We start from the raw sequence: 15,708 nt of genomic DNA on the forward strand, positions 1-15,708 counted from the left end.
ATTTCTCCCCTTGGATTCCTAATAGGGACCCTTCTCCACCATACCACATAAGGGAGGAAAAGCCTTTCTCCATCATGTCCCAGAGATCCTGTCCCATCATTCAAAGTATGTCCAGTTAGATTCTGTCTTTTCATAGTACTGCAGAAACTCCCTTGGGAGGCAGGCAGCAAATATTCTTATTCCCATTTTACAGATGGGGGAGACTGAGGCACAGGTGACGTAACTTGTCTCAGGCCACAGACTGAGTCAGTAACAGTTATATTTATAGTCTGGTGATCCTTGGCCTTCAGGGTACTAGGCCACACTGTATTTGCCTTAGACTCTACCAATACTTGGTCTGAATGCACAGTCCAAATATATGGTCCAGGTGAGATACTTGCAATATTTATTATTAATTTTCAAATAATTTGTACAGTAGCAATAGCATATAATATTGGAAAACGCTATTCCATAGCACCAAAGGGTAACTATTAGACATATTGTAAAGACAGGCTAAACAGAACAGAAGGTGGTGGCTAGGTAGATACTTGTGGCAGGGACCATCTCTTTGTTCTGTGTTCGTACAGCGCCTAGCACAACGGGGGGTCTGGTCCACAACTGGGGCTCCTAGGCATTATTCCAATACGCACCATAATAAATTTAGCTGCACAGAACATTGGTAGTTCATAGGGAGACTTCCTGCTTTACCAGAGATGGGGAGTGTGTGCTTCTCACTCAAACAAGTTGTCAGCCAGCCAGCTAGATTCATAGTGTCTGACAGCGTGTGAGTGGTATCCCAGAAAGATGTGTATATCTTCCCTTCACTCCTCCTCTCTTCCTGAATAGTCCTTTGATGTGGTAATGAAGCTTTTTCCCAAATCATTGTGCCGTGGCTGGAATCAAAATACAAAAAGCCCAGTGCATCTCTTCCTGTTTCCCCCTGAGATAACTTTGGCTGTAACCTCTGTGAGTTCTTTCTATTGTTTGTTTAAGTTAGAGGGTTAATTTGTTTCTTTTTCTTGTTCCATTGTTTACCAGGGTCCTGATTTGCATTTAGTGAAACGTTTTCCCCCCACTGCCATGGATTCCCTGTGACCTAAAGAGGGTTCCTAAGTGATTGCATAAAGTTTCATTAATTCATTCATTGCTTTTCCACACCTCTTGGTTTGAAAATGGATTGTCTCCATGCAAGTAAAGGTAGTCTCAGACAGTGGCTAGTGGTTGAAAACATTCCTAACAGTCCCCCATCCTTTCTTACTGAACACTTAATATTAAACTCATCAAGATACAAATTGTATTGCATATCAGGACATCAGCCATCATGCCATGTGACTATCTCTGAATTCCCATGGTGTCTGGTTACAAGGTCCTAGGTACCTAATGTAGCCTTGAATGGGTGAGGTTATTCAGATGTCACACTGTCATCTGTGAAAGGGCTTCCATGTACTACTGGTGAGTAGAAGGGTCTGTGATGAGATTCTTTCCCTTCTCTCTCTTTCAGCTTTTCTCCAGACCTTGCCCTGGACTCCCCTGGCACGGACCATTTCGTTATTATCGCCCAGCTGAAGGAAGAAGTGGCCACTCTGAAAAAGATGCTGCACCAGAAGGATCAGATGATTTTGGAGAAAGAGAAGAAGGTACAGCCCTGGACCGCTTCCACACACAAACTGCACAGGGAATTATGAACAACTTACTGAAAGGTCTTTACCTTGCACATTTGTACAGTGTCTGTCTTGTTAGCCTTGTGGAAACCAGCGAACTCTCAAGTGGGTGTTGTCTGCAAGCTGGTTAATTTCCAGGGTTAAAGAGCCAGGCACTGTGGCAGGAAGGAAGGTGGCTTTCTGGCTGTTTGGAGGTGGGTGGGCCAGGATTGCAGAGAGGATCAAATTGTGACCATCCACTGCCACACAGTGAACATTACCCCTTTTTCCTTTGCCTTGTTATCTCAGTATGCCCACCCTTATGTGCAGCCAGTGCCTGACCACTGCTGCAGTCCAAGTAATGGTACTAGGCAGGTAGATTGCATGTGGGGTTGAGTCCAAGAAAGCCCATAGCTCCTCTCTTTGCATAGGGAAAGCAGGCAACGCTCAGACAAGCCTCACTCCCCACTTGTGGTACCCCTACTTTGGCAATCCTGAGTCCCAGGCAGCTCTGCTGATGCATCTCAACTCTGGCTGCTTTCACAGCATGGTGTGAGAATCATCTTACTGACTCAAAGTATTGCTAATAATAGTCATACCTTACTTAGCACGCTACAAATGTTAATTAATCTACTCCCAGAAATCCCGTTCTCGAGTAAGTATAGTTATCTCCATTTGACAGAGAGAGAAACTGAGGCACAGAATGGTTAGTGGCCTACTGATGCCCAGCAGGGCAAAAATGAAGAATAAGAGCTATCAGAAGTCAGCCCCTCTGAAAATTGATTGCACTGAGGTTACTAAAGATGCACCCATGCTGGGGTCCTGCCTGGGTCCCACCTTTGGTATCAGCTCAGCTTTTGATGCAAATCCTCTGGCCTGCAGTTGGGTAGTAAATGTTCTGAACCCTCCTTGGCCTACAGGATCTCATTGTTAACCCACATGGTGCCTCTCTGAACATGTTCCTTTCTCCAGGTGGCTTCTACAGAGACATTTTCCAGGGCAGGGCATCTGTTCAGAGTGAAGGAATCTGAACAGTCCCTTTTCTCCTCACTCATCCAAAAGCTGCTTGCTTGTTTCTCCTTAGATCACAGAGCTAAAGGCCGACCTGCAGTACCAGGAATCCCAGATGAGGGCAAAAATGAACCAAATGGAGAAGACACACAAGGAAGTCATGGAGCAGTTACAGGTGATGCCATTTCTATACTAATTTGTTGAGTTGTGATCTTTGCAGGAGTGACTGAGAACACTACCTAGATCAGACACTTCTCAGGCTTCCACCCACACAGCTCTGCTAATGCCTTTCAATCCTGACGTGAAATACTGCCTGTTAGAATAGGACTTGGCCCCCACTGTGCTCTCCAGGGCATCTGAATCCTTATAGTCCCCCTTGCTATTCTCTTCCTGGGCTCAGTTTTTTTGTATTGTATGGTTGTATCCTCTGCAAACTGGATGGGAACCATGAAACACATCTTACTTGCTACCAAAGTCAAACTTGAAGCCAGATGTCAAGACTGTAAGGCCTATTTGTCCACCCACTGCACCACCGAGCTCCTGATTTGATTTATTAGCTCAGTAGCCAAGGAGAACAAAGCCTAACAAACAATGAGTAGTTCTTTTTGTTGGACTAAATAGATATCATTGTAAAGAGGTCCGTGAGCTTATAGGAAATGTCCATTTTTTTTGTCAGGCCATGAAAACAGTGTATATCAGCGGGGTAGATTCTCGTCTGCAGTAGGTCAACAGGGAATTGGTTAAAAGAAAGAAATCATATATGGAGTGCAAAGTTCATCTCCTTAATTACTCTGTCTGGCGTTTACAATCAGCTAAAGCTCTAGCAATGAAGGGAAAAAAAACAAAGGTGCGGATAAGACACAGCAGAAAATGTTCTTTCCCCATCACCACACACCCAAGTTAATTATTAGGGTAGGACAGGTTTTTGTAGGTTACAGTTGCTGTCAGAAATCTGTCAGTGCTTGTGAGTTCCTGTCCACTATGCAGCTTCATAAGTTGTCTAAGACTATCCCAGGCTTTGAGCAGTCATGTTATGGATGGAGTTGAGACACCTTTTAGAACTGAAAAATTAGGAGACTGGATGGCTTGTGGGGCTGGTAATGGGAGTCAGAGCCCATGTTCTCTTACGTTGTCTGCTTGAATTTTCCAAAGTGACCCAAAATTGTTCCCCTTTGCAGGCTGTTAGGTGGCCTGTGTAGAGTGAGTTGATATTCTCATTCCAGTTCCTTGTAAACAAATGTTGACACAAACTGGTTGCCTTTGTTGGCAGTCTCAGCAGAGAAGCCAAGGGCACCGAACTTCCTTTTATCTCTTGAGACGGTCCCTTCAGATCAGGGCAGAAGCACATCTGTTGGGCACCATGTGGAGAAACTGGTACTGCCGCAGCTTTACTGTACATGTTCTGTGGCTGATGAGAGGACTTCAGTCTCCAAAGTTGTCAATACAACACCTTTCAATAGCACCAAACTTGCTCTATTTTAAAATAAAAGAAGAATCAAATAACTGAACTGGCTTGCCCTCATACACCTGTCATTCCTGGGTGTATGTGTTTTATACTTAGCTCTAAATGAAACAGCCCAGAACTTGGTCTTTCCAGTGTCTGAGGGAAAACTTCAGCTAACATTGGCAGAGGTTTTGGAAACTATTTTTCTCCAATGATTCCAAAATAAACGTTCAGACGGTGGCAGTGTATAGCAGGCATCTGGAAGCTTTCATAAGATTCACTCTTTTAAGATTTTTTTGTGTGTGTAATGTCCTGTTTTTTATGGGGGAGCTCAGATTTGTGTAGGTGCCTCTGTTCTTAAAAGCTGAAGGAGGCAGAGGAAATTCCTTTCCACTCCAGCCCTGCATACTGTAGCATCCATTCTCTTGTTTGTGATCCATCTGCCCAAGGCAGCTGGAGACTTGGTTCACACAAGTTCTCAGCTGTAGGCAAGGGTCATTCTAGCACCCAGCATGCCCACTCAATGCAGTTTGCAAACTGAACCAGAACCGCCATGTCTGCTTTTGCATACAGAAACCTGTCATTAGCTTGTGCTGTATCAACAAGATAAGCAGAAGGCCAAAGAGTTTGGAGAGAGGTAGTTCAGAGGCTTCGTAGTAATACAATGGAGGTTTTCACTTCTAGTTGCCTGGTTTGAATCCAGTCTAAGTTAGCAGTGACTGAAAGTTGTTACCCGCTGGCTGTTTGGTGATTGATAAGGAATCATCTGTCTTGTCTCTTGTTCACTGAGACCTGGATTCATGTCACAGAAATCACCAATGCAGTAATGCTTCCTGGTAACTTTGGCAGCCCTGCTAAAGAGGCCGAGAATGAAACTGGCCAGGAATACCGATCGAGCCACTCACCACTAGAACTGGTCAGAGTTGAAGAGGATTGGGGGTTCTATGTGGGGGGAGCTTGCACTGCCACTACCCATCCTGCACCTTGTTCTGTGGACTTTGGTCTCCAGAGCTGTTATTTCAGCACTTCTCACAAATAAAAAATGAAAGGGATGGGGGAAAGAAAGGGAAGCTTCCCAGGCAACTCCCCATGGAATTGAAAGGTCCCTCCCTATCTTATCTAATGAAAAATCATGTCATCTGTTGTGCTTTGTGATGAAAGCTGGCTGCCTGCAGCACTTGGCAAGGAATTCCCCCCCCTTCCCGTTTAGATTGGTCAGGTACATTGGCATTGGACTGCCTCTGCGGCATCAGGTGTTGCCAGCTGGTGGAAATGGAATACTGGACTTGCTGGTATGATCCAGTACAGCAACTTCTACATCCCTTTTGGTCTGCATCCAGGAAGCCAGCTGTGCCTGTCCAGGTAGTTCTTGGATAACAATGATCCATGCCATTAAAATACCCATTTTCACTGTGTTTCCAGGCCAAGAACAGAGAACTCCTGAAGCAAGCAGCTGCCCTATCCAAGGGCAAAAAGCCTGAGAAGTCAGGGGCAATAACCTCCCCCTAAAACAAACTGGGAGCTTCCCCAGCATTAATCCAGGAGGCCTGTCTGTTCGGCTGGAATCCAAACCTCAGTCTTGTTTCTATCCTATCGCTATGGACTCGATGGAACGCCTGGTGTCTGTTGCCTTCGACAGCATGTTTGAGTGTGTCTGGTTTCAATATGTTGAATACTGTTATATAGTATAGTGATCCACGGGGAGCGGTGTACCCACACATCTTGCTGTCCCCCAGGCCCTGGAACTAATGGTCTCCAGAAGAGACTTGTTTGGGAACAAGTATTACCACTGCCACTTCATACATTAGAAAACAGGTATCCTGTTATGTTGGAGACCCGTCTCTGCAGTTTAAAATCTGCTGGGCTGAGGCACAATCCATTGTTGCCTGTTTTTCAGGCTTGCCAAGAGTTTTGGGGGCATGGTCAGAGCTTTATTTTCAAGTGTTTTGTGCCTCCTTTGAAGGGAAGCTCTGAAATCGCCTTCCCCAGAGAGAAAGCTGGGCAGCATGCTGATCTGCCTGGAACAGTTATCTATCTTTCAAAAACTGTTCCAAAATCCGGGGTAGAGATTTATCTTGGGTTTTTTAAATATTGGCTTGGCAAACCTAACTGCCTGTTTTGATCACCTTTGGTTTGAGAGTCTTACAGAATAATTGTGCATAACCATATGGTGGCCCTGTGGGGCTCTAGTTAGTGGCTTGGGCTAATCTAATTTCTCTGGCACTGCAGTAAAGGCAGAAGGAGAGCTTGAGGCTGTCTTAGACACGCTCTCCCCTCCCCAGTCCTGGATCAAGTTGATCCTTTTACATCTTCTCCTCTCCACCCCACTTCACTGACGTCAGATGTAGGATGAGGCTGGTTACAAGAAGGGAGTTCAGTCAGGTCAGTAATGAGACAAAGTAGGAAGTGCTTCGTGGGTGCTGGGCAGAGAAGCCCCCAACCTCCATTCCCAACAAAAGCCAGCAGGATAAAAGAGCTGAGAAGGTTCTCTGCTTTGCAGAAACAGTCTGACTTCAGAAGCAAAGAGGCCATAAATAGCTCCAGAAAGGTCAGCTGGAATGTGTACTCCTAACCCACCCTCATTAGAGGAGAGCTGAGCTCTGCAGCTGTCTGAGCCCTGCCCTCAGGGAACACTCAGCCGTTAGGGGGAAAGGTGCAGATGGGCTCTCAAGTCAGCAGGTTCCAGGCCAGGTTACTCCATGGAATCCCGGTGGCCAACCCTATTCACACAAGGTGGAGAGAGTGCTCAGGAGTTGGAGACCCTACCTCAGGGGAGTAAGGGAAAGAAACTACCTTAATGTAGACAGGCACCAAATGGAAAGAGATGAGACACTGACCCTTTGAGACAGGGCTAGCTGCTCTAGCTGGGTTTTTATTAATCTTTTTAAGTAGAGAGTTGCAGGGTTTGTTTTTTTTTATTAAGATGAATTTATTCAATGGCACTTTTCAGACGTTAGCTTTGAGCATGGAAGAGCACATTGAAGCATCAGATACTGTCATGCGGTTTTGGTTTTTAAAAAGACTTTAGGATGCTAAGAAATCCTTGCACTCAGCCAGAGTGTGACAGCTGGAAAAAAACCCCATCAAATTTTATACTTCACATATTTTTACAAAAAGTCTGAAATGTATCAATAGGATTTTTTTTTTAAATGGGGGCTTTGCTTCTTAGCTTCCCTCAGGACACAGAAATAATAATAGAGGAAGAAGGGCCTTGTATATACAATGTTGGTTTTTTTTTTTTTATAGTGACACATTGATCATGCAACCGAGTCGCTGATGTTTTGTAGTAATAATGTTGTTTCTTTGTATGTTTGTAATAATGGAGATTTTAAAGGGATGCTTTGATTTGTACAAAACTCCGACAAATGTTAAAAGTGTTTTAAACAAAATCCTCTTGAGCTGTGTGATATTTTCTGTTTGCCTTTTTTGGGCTGAATCCCTAAAAGGCATCCTTAGCTCTGACCTGGCACTGATTTGTCTGCTGAATCCTGGCTGTGCACTTGAAGCACAATGGTTTAGTGGTGCTAGTCACGGGTGTAGTGTGTGTGGAGAAGTGAACAGCATTTTCTTTATTTCGGCTTTCTTGTATTTTTGCTTATATCTTTTAAGTTCTCATAGTTAAGACTGTTGCAAGAATCATTGTCACTTAACCAGTCGCATCCACATGCTTCAAATTTATCCCGGATGTGCCAGACAAGATCCTCGTTCATTTTGCTTCTCCATCCAGAATTGCTTCATGAACCAAAACAACACAGGGAACAGCACTCGATAAGAAAAAAGACTAAAGGGTAGATTTTTTCAAGGTACAATGGCAGATGCTTAACGGCCATTTGTGCCTCTCCCCTAGATCCTCTGTTAGTAGGGCTGGTTGAAAAAATAAGGTTTTGGTCAGGGTAAATTCCAGTTCAACTCAATTTAAATCTGACAACTGAACATTTTCAATTTGGAAATGCTGTCATAGTGCATCATGGGAGTTGTGTGAGCGTCCCATGCCTGTATTCCCCTCTATAGACTGGACATCCATGATGGGTGATAGCCTGCTCTTAGAGAGGGAAGGCGGTGCACATGGGAGGTGTAGTCTGGCCACAGAGCCTAGAGCCTAGCCTGTAAATAATGGGGACATGAAGCAATCACCTTCAGCCATTCCCACAACATTTCCAAATCAAATATTTCAGGGTTTGGATTTTGTTTTTCAAAGAAAAATCCTTTTTTTTCTTTTTTTGGTCTCTGCAGAAAGCAGGAGTGTTAAGTGCAATGTTTCATTGAAGCTAAAATCCAATTTTCTGTCAAACAGTTTTAATGAAAACTTTTGACCAGCCCTGGCTTTTAGGAGGTACATGCAAAAGAGTCTGATGGAAAAAAAGAGATATTGACCATATGAATTTAAATATATTTAAAAATAAATTGGAGGTGGCTTGGTCCAAAGCATCACAGCCTGGTCTAATATTATTGTTCAGAAGCAGTTGCCATCACATCTTCTGAACCCCAGAATGGGCAACATTGATTACATCCTAAAGCCTTGGCCATAGTCCACCAACCTTAGTGAAAGGAAAACGTGTGTGTTTTCTTTATGGCAGCTGTCAGGTCTCAAAACCCTTTTCAAACATTAGTGTGACTTGCTGGTGGGGGAGGGGGAGAAATTGAACACATGCTCAGTTTTCCCCTCTTAAATGTTTATAGAAGTCCTGATGGGATTGGGTTTCTTTTTTAAACTTACATGTTTTTCAACTGAAAAATATCAAGATTGTTGTATCTTGTTTTGCTGGAGCTCCAGTGCTCTAAGCTGGCTGAAGGTCCCTTTAAATCTGGAGACAGAAGGTAGTTTATGCCCAGGGACTAATTGTTGGGTGGTTCCATATTAAGGATGACACAAGCAAAAGAAAACCACAATACAGCAATAACACTTACCATTTATATGGTTCTGTCTAAGTTCTGTGTAAACATTATTTTATCCCTGTCTGTACCCATGTTATCCCCACTTTACAGCAGCTAGGAAAATTGGTAGGTGAATTCATTCGCTCAAAGCTACATGGAAAGTCAGTGGCAGAGTTGGAAATTAAAATGCAGGATTCCTGAGTTCCAATCCATTGCTCTGATCCCTAGACAAGCACTCCCTTTCAAAGTGGCCATCTTGCCTTTCAGCGTATAAAGACATAGGGCTTGTAAATACTAGCACTTATGTTAGTGTAACTTGTGTTGCTCGGGGGTGTGAAAAAGCCACCCCACTGAGCAATGTAAGTCACACTGACCTAAGCACCGGTGTACAGCACTGTCGCAGAGGTGGATTTAGTATGCTGGCAGGAGAACTCTCTCCTGTTGGCATCGAGCATCTGCACTAGCAACACTGCAGCGGCATCTGGGCCACTGCTCCCTATAGTGACTTTGGTGTCAGCTATCCCACAGAGTGCGAATTTCTTGGGACCTATCCTCCGAAGTCTTCAGCGCTTCTGAAATTTCCACCCACAGATTGAATAAGAATTTAATAGCTCCCTGCTACTAGCCGATACTTCCTTCTCCAAAACTATGTAATCACTAGTCAAACAGATTTAGGGTTCATAATTACACCTTTATAGTACGAGTTGGTTTTATTTCAAAGCTTTATGAAAAGATTCTTCAATTTTTTTTGGTAGAAAATTACAAGCATTTGCAAACAATTGTCCCTTCCTCCCCTAAAAACAAAATTAAAAAGCTCTCAAGCAGAGTTACCCTCTCCAGAAACAAATAAGGAAGGAGAGAAGAGTGGACACCCTCTGTAATAACCGAGAGAGAGAGGGCACTGCTCTCACCATTAACGGGTGTATTGCATTGCGTTGTATATGATGCCTGAATGAACTTCAGCTTCAATCGAAAGTCCCACTGCAATTGTATATAGATGTGTAAGAGAGGTAGTCAAGTATTAGAGTAGTAGCCATGTTAGTCTGGAGCTGTAAAAAGCGACAGAGTCCTGTAGCACCTTACAGACTAACAGAGGTGTTGGATCATAAGCTTTCGTGGGTGAATACTCACTTTGTCAGATGCAAGGCAGGTAGTGTAGCTTAGTGGATAGAGCACTGGACTAGGACTCTGGAGACATTGGTTCTACTCATGGCTCTGCTATTACCCTTCTGCGTGACAAGTCACTCTGCCTACCCCCCAGTGCCTCAGTTTTCCCATCTGTAAGATGGATAATATTTTCCTGTTTTGTATAGCACTTTGAGATCATCTGATGAACTATGCCAGATAATTATTTATTAATAATTATTTACTTTTAAATACAAAATGTCCTGGATGTAACTCTGCGCACCCTGGCAATTAGGTGGAACTGCAGCCTGCACACATGAATAACCACCTAGCAGCATAACAGCCTTTGCTCACAGTAAAAGTAATTAGCTCCATCACCTGGTAATTTCAAGCCGAAAACAAAACTCCTCCCTCCCATTCCTGGAGCACTGCCTAAAAGCCCAAGCAAACAGATGGATTTTGCAACTTGCCCTGAAGGTCAACAGATTTGGGCTACTTTGCCTTTTTAACCTAGGATCTCAGAACATTTTACAAGCTTCAGTTAATTACGCTTTATAACTCATCCAAGAGGTAGGTAAGCATTATCTTCATTTTACAGGTTGGGAAAGGGAAGGACAGAGAGGTGAAGAGATTTGCCCCAGGCCCACAGAATGAGACGTTGGAATGAAACTTTAAGGTCCTGGTTCCCAGTCCCATTTACTCACTAATGTCTTGATGTCCATTCCTGCCTTTTGATCTGTATGTCACTTTCTAGTAGTATGCCATCAGTCAATAATGAGACCTACTGCTCCTATATGGGTGCCTTACCCTTCTAGTGACATGAGGGAACCTTTCTTGCTGACCCCCAGCTATTTCTTAGCCAAGATGCCTTTTCTCAAAGGAAATCTCTTGCTTCAGAAGGTCCATGCGAAAGGTCTGCAGCATCAGGAATATTTTCCATTGTGCTTACCAACATAAGGACCAGCAGTTACACGTCAAGAGCACGTGGTCAGCCTTTCTCTAGCTGCTGCTTAAAGCTCCAACACTGGCCTTATCTTAGGGATTTTTCATCAGTGTAAGCATCTGTAGACTGTCTACACTAGGGGTTCCTGCTGGCGCAGCTACATTAGTGTAAAAGCAGCAAAGAACCCTGTGGCACCTTATAGACTAACAGACGTTTTGGAGCATGAGCTTTCGTGGGTGAATACTCACTTCGTCAGATGCATGTCATACATTAGTGTAGTTACACACGTGTAAAATCCCTAATATTGCTAAGCCCGAGGGTCTGATTTTCAAATACGCTGAGCATCTGCAGCTCCATTGGACTCCAGTTAGAAATGTAAGAGCCTGGCATGTCTGAAAAACAGGGTAATTGGTATTAACTCCTGCCTAAGCATGTTGGGCAGCCTTGGGTACATTTTGTGCCTCTGTAAAGCTGCATCTTTTCATGTGCCTCTTTTAATGGCTCCATCAATGCTTCACATGTTCTCCAACCCTCAGATCATTTTTCTGGCTCTTCACTGCACCCTTGTCAATCCGTTTTAAACTGTGGTCACCAGAACTCTGTGCAGTATTCTGGTCTGAGTCTCACCAGTGCCATAGACAGGCTAAAATCCCAATGCTGGACCGACTCACTAGTCCCCTGTTTATACAGCCATGGATTACATTAGCCCTTTTTGCTTTGAGGCATGACTGATTGCTGAGGAAGAGGGGAGACATTACTCTGAGAGTGATTGTCTCCCCACCACGGCGTCTTTTGAGGATGCTGGAACGTCCGCTTCCCCACTCTATGAATGTGCTGCACAAAGAGAACTACAAGTCCCAGAAGGCACCTGCACTGTTACTGCAGGGACTTCTTTTACCTGTGCAGTTGCAGCTTTGGCTCCAATCAGCTTACCAGATGGACAGGGGGGCGATAAGATTGCATCAGCCAGAGATGCTTTCGCAGCCTGCCCAGGCACAGCTTGACTTGGGTCTGTCTGTCTGCTTTGCAGAGCGCACAACACACCTCTTGCAGAGCTGAGGAAGGACGGTGTCTCCTTGGCTGCAGCATCCTAACCAGCTGGCTGATGTGCTGAGCAAAGCGCGGCTGGACAGGCTTGGTCTGTTATAAGGAAGTGGGACCAAGAGGGGCAGATTTGGAAACTCCTTGTGGGGGTGGAGGAAAGGCCACAGGCAGTACTGGAGAACTGGCAGGGGCTGACTCTAGGAGTGTGAATCACCCAAGTAATAGAGGAGCTACTTTGTATCTTCCCTGTGCCTTGGTGTCTTTAAGATCCCGTTTGCTTCCCCGTGGTGATGGTCGTGTGCCACCGTGGCAGACGCCGATGTGCTGCCTGCTAGAGATGCTGTGGAAGGTGCCACCGCTGAGCCCAATGCCCCACCCTTAGGAAAGCAGGAAGTGGTGGCACCGAAGGATTTGGATACTGGAAGATGGGTGGGGCTGTACAGCGGAGGAGAGGGGACCAGACAAGAAGCAGTGGATGCCCTGGGGCAGGCGCTGCTGAACTGCATTCAAAGTGCCTGCCCTCTCCAGAATGGGCCAGTGGAGGGGGAGCCGGAAGCACCATCGGGTCTCCATCGGGTTGGTGCTGCTCCTTCAGGCTCTCTTGGAGCTGCCTGTTTAGTGAGGTCACAGAGAGAGGCTCCCAGATGCTGCAGACTGCCCAAGTAAGGGTCCAGGCAGGCAGGCTCCAGTGGAACTGCAGTACTGCATTGGCTACCAACTTCTACACCAGGGGAAAGAATGCCAAGCAGGCAGCTGAGTCAGGGTTATACACGCCACCCACAAAGGGCACCAGGGCTAAGCGGCCCATGCACAAAGATTCCCATTCCTGGTGGACATGGCCGTGTCCCATGCCCAAACCAACCCCCACGGTTGGCCCCGTCCTGTCAGCCAGGAGAATAAACCACCCTGCCACCCTTCATCCAGAGGAAGCCAGAGTCTTGGGATTGCCCTTGTGTCATTGTTGGTCCGTTTCTGTGAGTGCCCGTCTGGTGCTGTACAGCAGAGGGCAAAGCAGATGGACAGCCAGGTGAAAGGCTGTATCCCTCTGTAGCATGGGGTAATGATGCCATAGAAAGGGAGTTGTGGGGGGATGAATGAGTCAATGCTTTAGTGATAGAAGAGGCCCAGAATTGCTGCCCTGTGGGTCGCCATCCTGAGCACCAGAATGTGCAGCCTGCATGTTAGAGGCTGTTGGTCTCTGTTACTGGCTGGCAAGGGAGGTTGGATCGGGCCTTTGCCAAGCTTGTCAGCATTGCTGTAAAGCAAAGAGCAAAGGGAGTGAGTCAGGCAAAGCTGCCGACTGCCCAGAGCAGCTGGTAGATGGGAGGAAGCGACACAAACAGCCTGGGAAAAGTGCTGAGATTGCAAGTGACTGATTTTATGCCTCTAATTGGCTGTGGATGGATCACCAGAGGCTAAGGAGCGGTGGGAGGTGGGGGTGTCTGGTGCCACTCCTTATTGCTGAGTTTATTGCTCACATGTGCTACAGGCCGGCCTTGCTCAATCTGTCCTGCCTCTCTGCTAATGGGTGCGGGGAGGGGGGTGTGGCGGTAGTTTATGTTTTGGCTCTTGTGTAATAAGCTCTTCTCTGTAGGCAATTGCATGCATGCAGCTTGTCTGTTCAAGACTATTATAGGCTCTGAGCAGCTGCCTCAAAGAGGGCCGGGTCTCTCCTGGCATTTGCCTCAACATTTTGTGATTAGATATTTTTGTCTCAAATAGCTTGTGGTGTCTGCAAGTATCTCTGCTGAATTAAATCACCAGTGTTGACCTTTGCTTCTTGTTCTAAATGGTTGCATAATGTTTTTGTACGCTGTTAAAAAACTGGTGCGTTCTGCCCCAGAGGTGGTTGCACTTCACTGCTGGGTGAAGTGGAACTCTAGAATGTGTTTCAATATTCATCAGGATAAAAGAGGCTTTGTAAATGGGATATGTTATTAAGTGATGGGTCCTTTGAACTAGTGAATCAGGCACAAAGACACCTGGGTTATTTTCCTGGGCTGACCATTGACCTATTCTGTCTTTGTGGGCAAGTCACTTCCCCGCTCTGTACCTCAGTTTCCCTTCCCATCCTTTTCCTGTCTTGTCTAATTAGATTGTAAGCTCTTCAGGGGAGATACTTGGTACAGCACATAGCACAGAGGAGGCCAGATCTTGGCAGAGGCCTGCTTGTACTATTCTAACAATGAATGACAGTTTCACTTCCATGGGGTTGAGTTTTGTAAACACTTATGGAACAAGCAAACAAATCAGTTTCATGCTTGAATGAGGATGCATTTCCTGGATTTCAGGGCACATGGGAATGGGCCATGTGCTGCACATATCAATGCGTATTATTTCTAGGGCTGTCAATTAATCGCAGTTATCTCATGCAATTAACTCAAAAAAATTAATCGTGATTAATCGCACTTATAACAATAGAATACCAGTTGAAATTTAGTAAATATTTTTGGATGTTTTTCTACATTTTCGATATTGATTTCAATTATAACACAGAACACAAAGTGCATAGTGCTCACTTTTTCTTATTATTTCTTCTTATTTTTTATTACAAATATATGCACTGTAAAAATAACAAAAGAAATAGTATTTTTCAGTTCACCTCATAAAAGTACTGAAGTGCAATCTCTTCTTGTGAAAGTGAAATTTGCAAATGCAGATTTTTTTTTTTTGGCTACATAACTGCACTCAAAAACAAAATAGTGTAAAACTTTAGAGCCTACAAGTCCACTCGGTCCTACTTCTTATTCTGCCAATCACGAAGATAAACAAGTTTGTTTACATTGATGGGAGGTACTGCTGCCTGCTTCTTATCTACAATGTCACCTGAAAGTGAGAACAGGCATTCGCATGGCACTTTTGTAGCCAGTGTTGCAAGGTATTTACATGCCAGATTTTAATGTTTATTAGTGAATATTTGAAAATAAACGATACAGAGAGTTTAAAGCATCAGTTATTGTTTCATCGGGGATAGCATACAGACTACGGGGGGGGGTCAGTATTTTGGTATTGGGCAGCATATACCATATACAGTCTGTCATGTCCCCAATGCGGGGTGAACGGTGGGTGAGATCAAGATACAGTCGGGAGGCAGTGAGGGTACATCACTCATACAAACAGGTTATAGACAGCCGTGGGAATAAAGGAGCGAGCTGGGTGATGAGGATAGGGCGACCCTCACATAGTGGAGTTTGGTTTGGTGGGTTCAGGGCTCAGGGGATAGAGTCCAACAGTGGAGTGTGAAAATCTCCTCCCCCCTTCGGGTGCACGGAGTCACGCCCGCTTACCACTTACTCCTGGTATTGGCGGTGACCGGTGACGTGCTCCGTGTAGATGTCTCTGGACCATCTGATAGTGTCCGAGACCATCAGGCGTCTCATGAGCTGCGCGTAGTGACGGCCTACCCCGCAGGCCCGAAGCATGCGTTCATTACAAGGGTCCCAGGCGCCCAGGGCCCCAACGATCAGGGCGTCGGTATAGACCTCGTAGCCCTTTGACCGCAGAGTGTCCACCAAGGGGGTGTATTTTTCGAGCTTTCGGGCTTGGGCCTCGTGGATACTACACTTGATCTTAGCTCATAGAGCCAAAACATTCGTGCTCCCCTTCATGCTTCGGCCACCATTCCAGAGGACATGCTTCCATGCTGA

At 45.3% G+C, this 15,708-nt stretch overlaps 1 protein-coding gene across 5 annotated transcripts in view; it reads left to right on the plus strand.

The window, feature by feature from the left end:
* SESN2 (sestrin 2) overlaps positions 1–15,708 on the plus strand; it is a 62,740-nt gene that overhangs the window by 11,902 nt on the left and 35,130 nt on the right. For 3 of the 5 annotated variants that reach the window (XM_050932004.1, XM_050932003.1, XM_050932005.1), the window contains 2 exons: positions 1,481–1,616; positions 2,704–2,805. In XM_050932004.1, the coding sequence (XP_050787961.1) occupies positions 1,481–1,616; positions 2,704–2,805 (238 nt within the window). Of the gene's footprint in view, positions 1–1,480; positions 1,617–2,703; positions 2,806–5,496; positions 6,701–15,708 lie in introns of those variants that run through there. The other 2 variants (XM_050932007.1, XM_050932008.1) reach the window with 1 other exon arrangement.

This window comes from Gopherus flavomarginatus, chromosome 22 (assembly GCF_025201925.1).
Source record: "Gopherus flavomarginatus isolate rGopFla2 chromosome 22, rGopFla2.mat.asm, whole genome shotgun sequence".
Lineage (NCBI taxonomy): Eukaryota > Metazoa > Chordata > Testudines > Testudinidae > Gopherus > Gopherus flavomarginatus.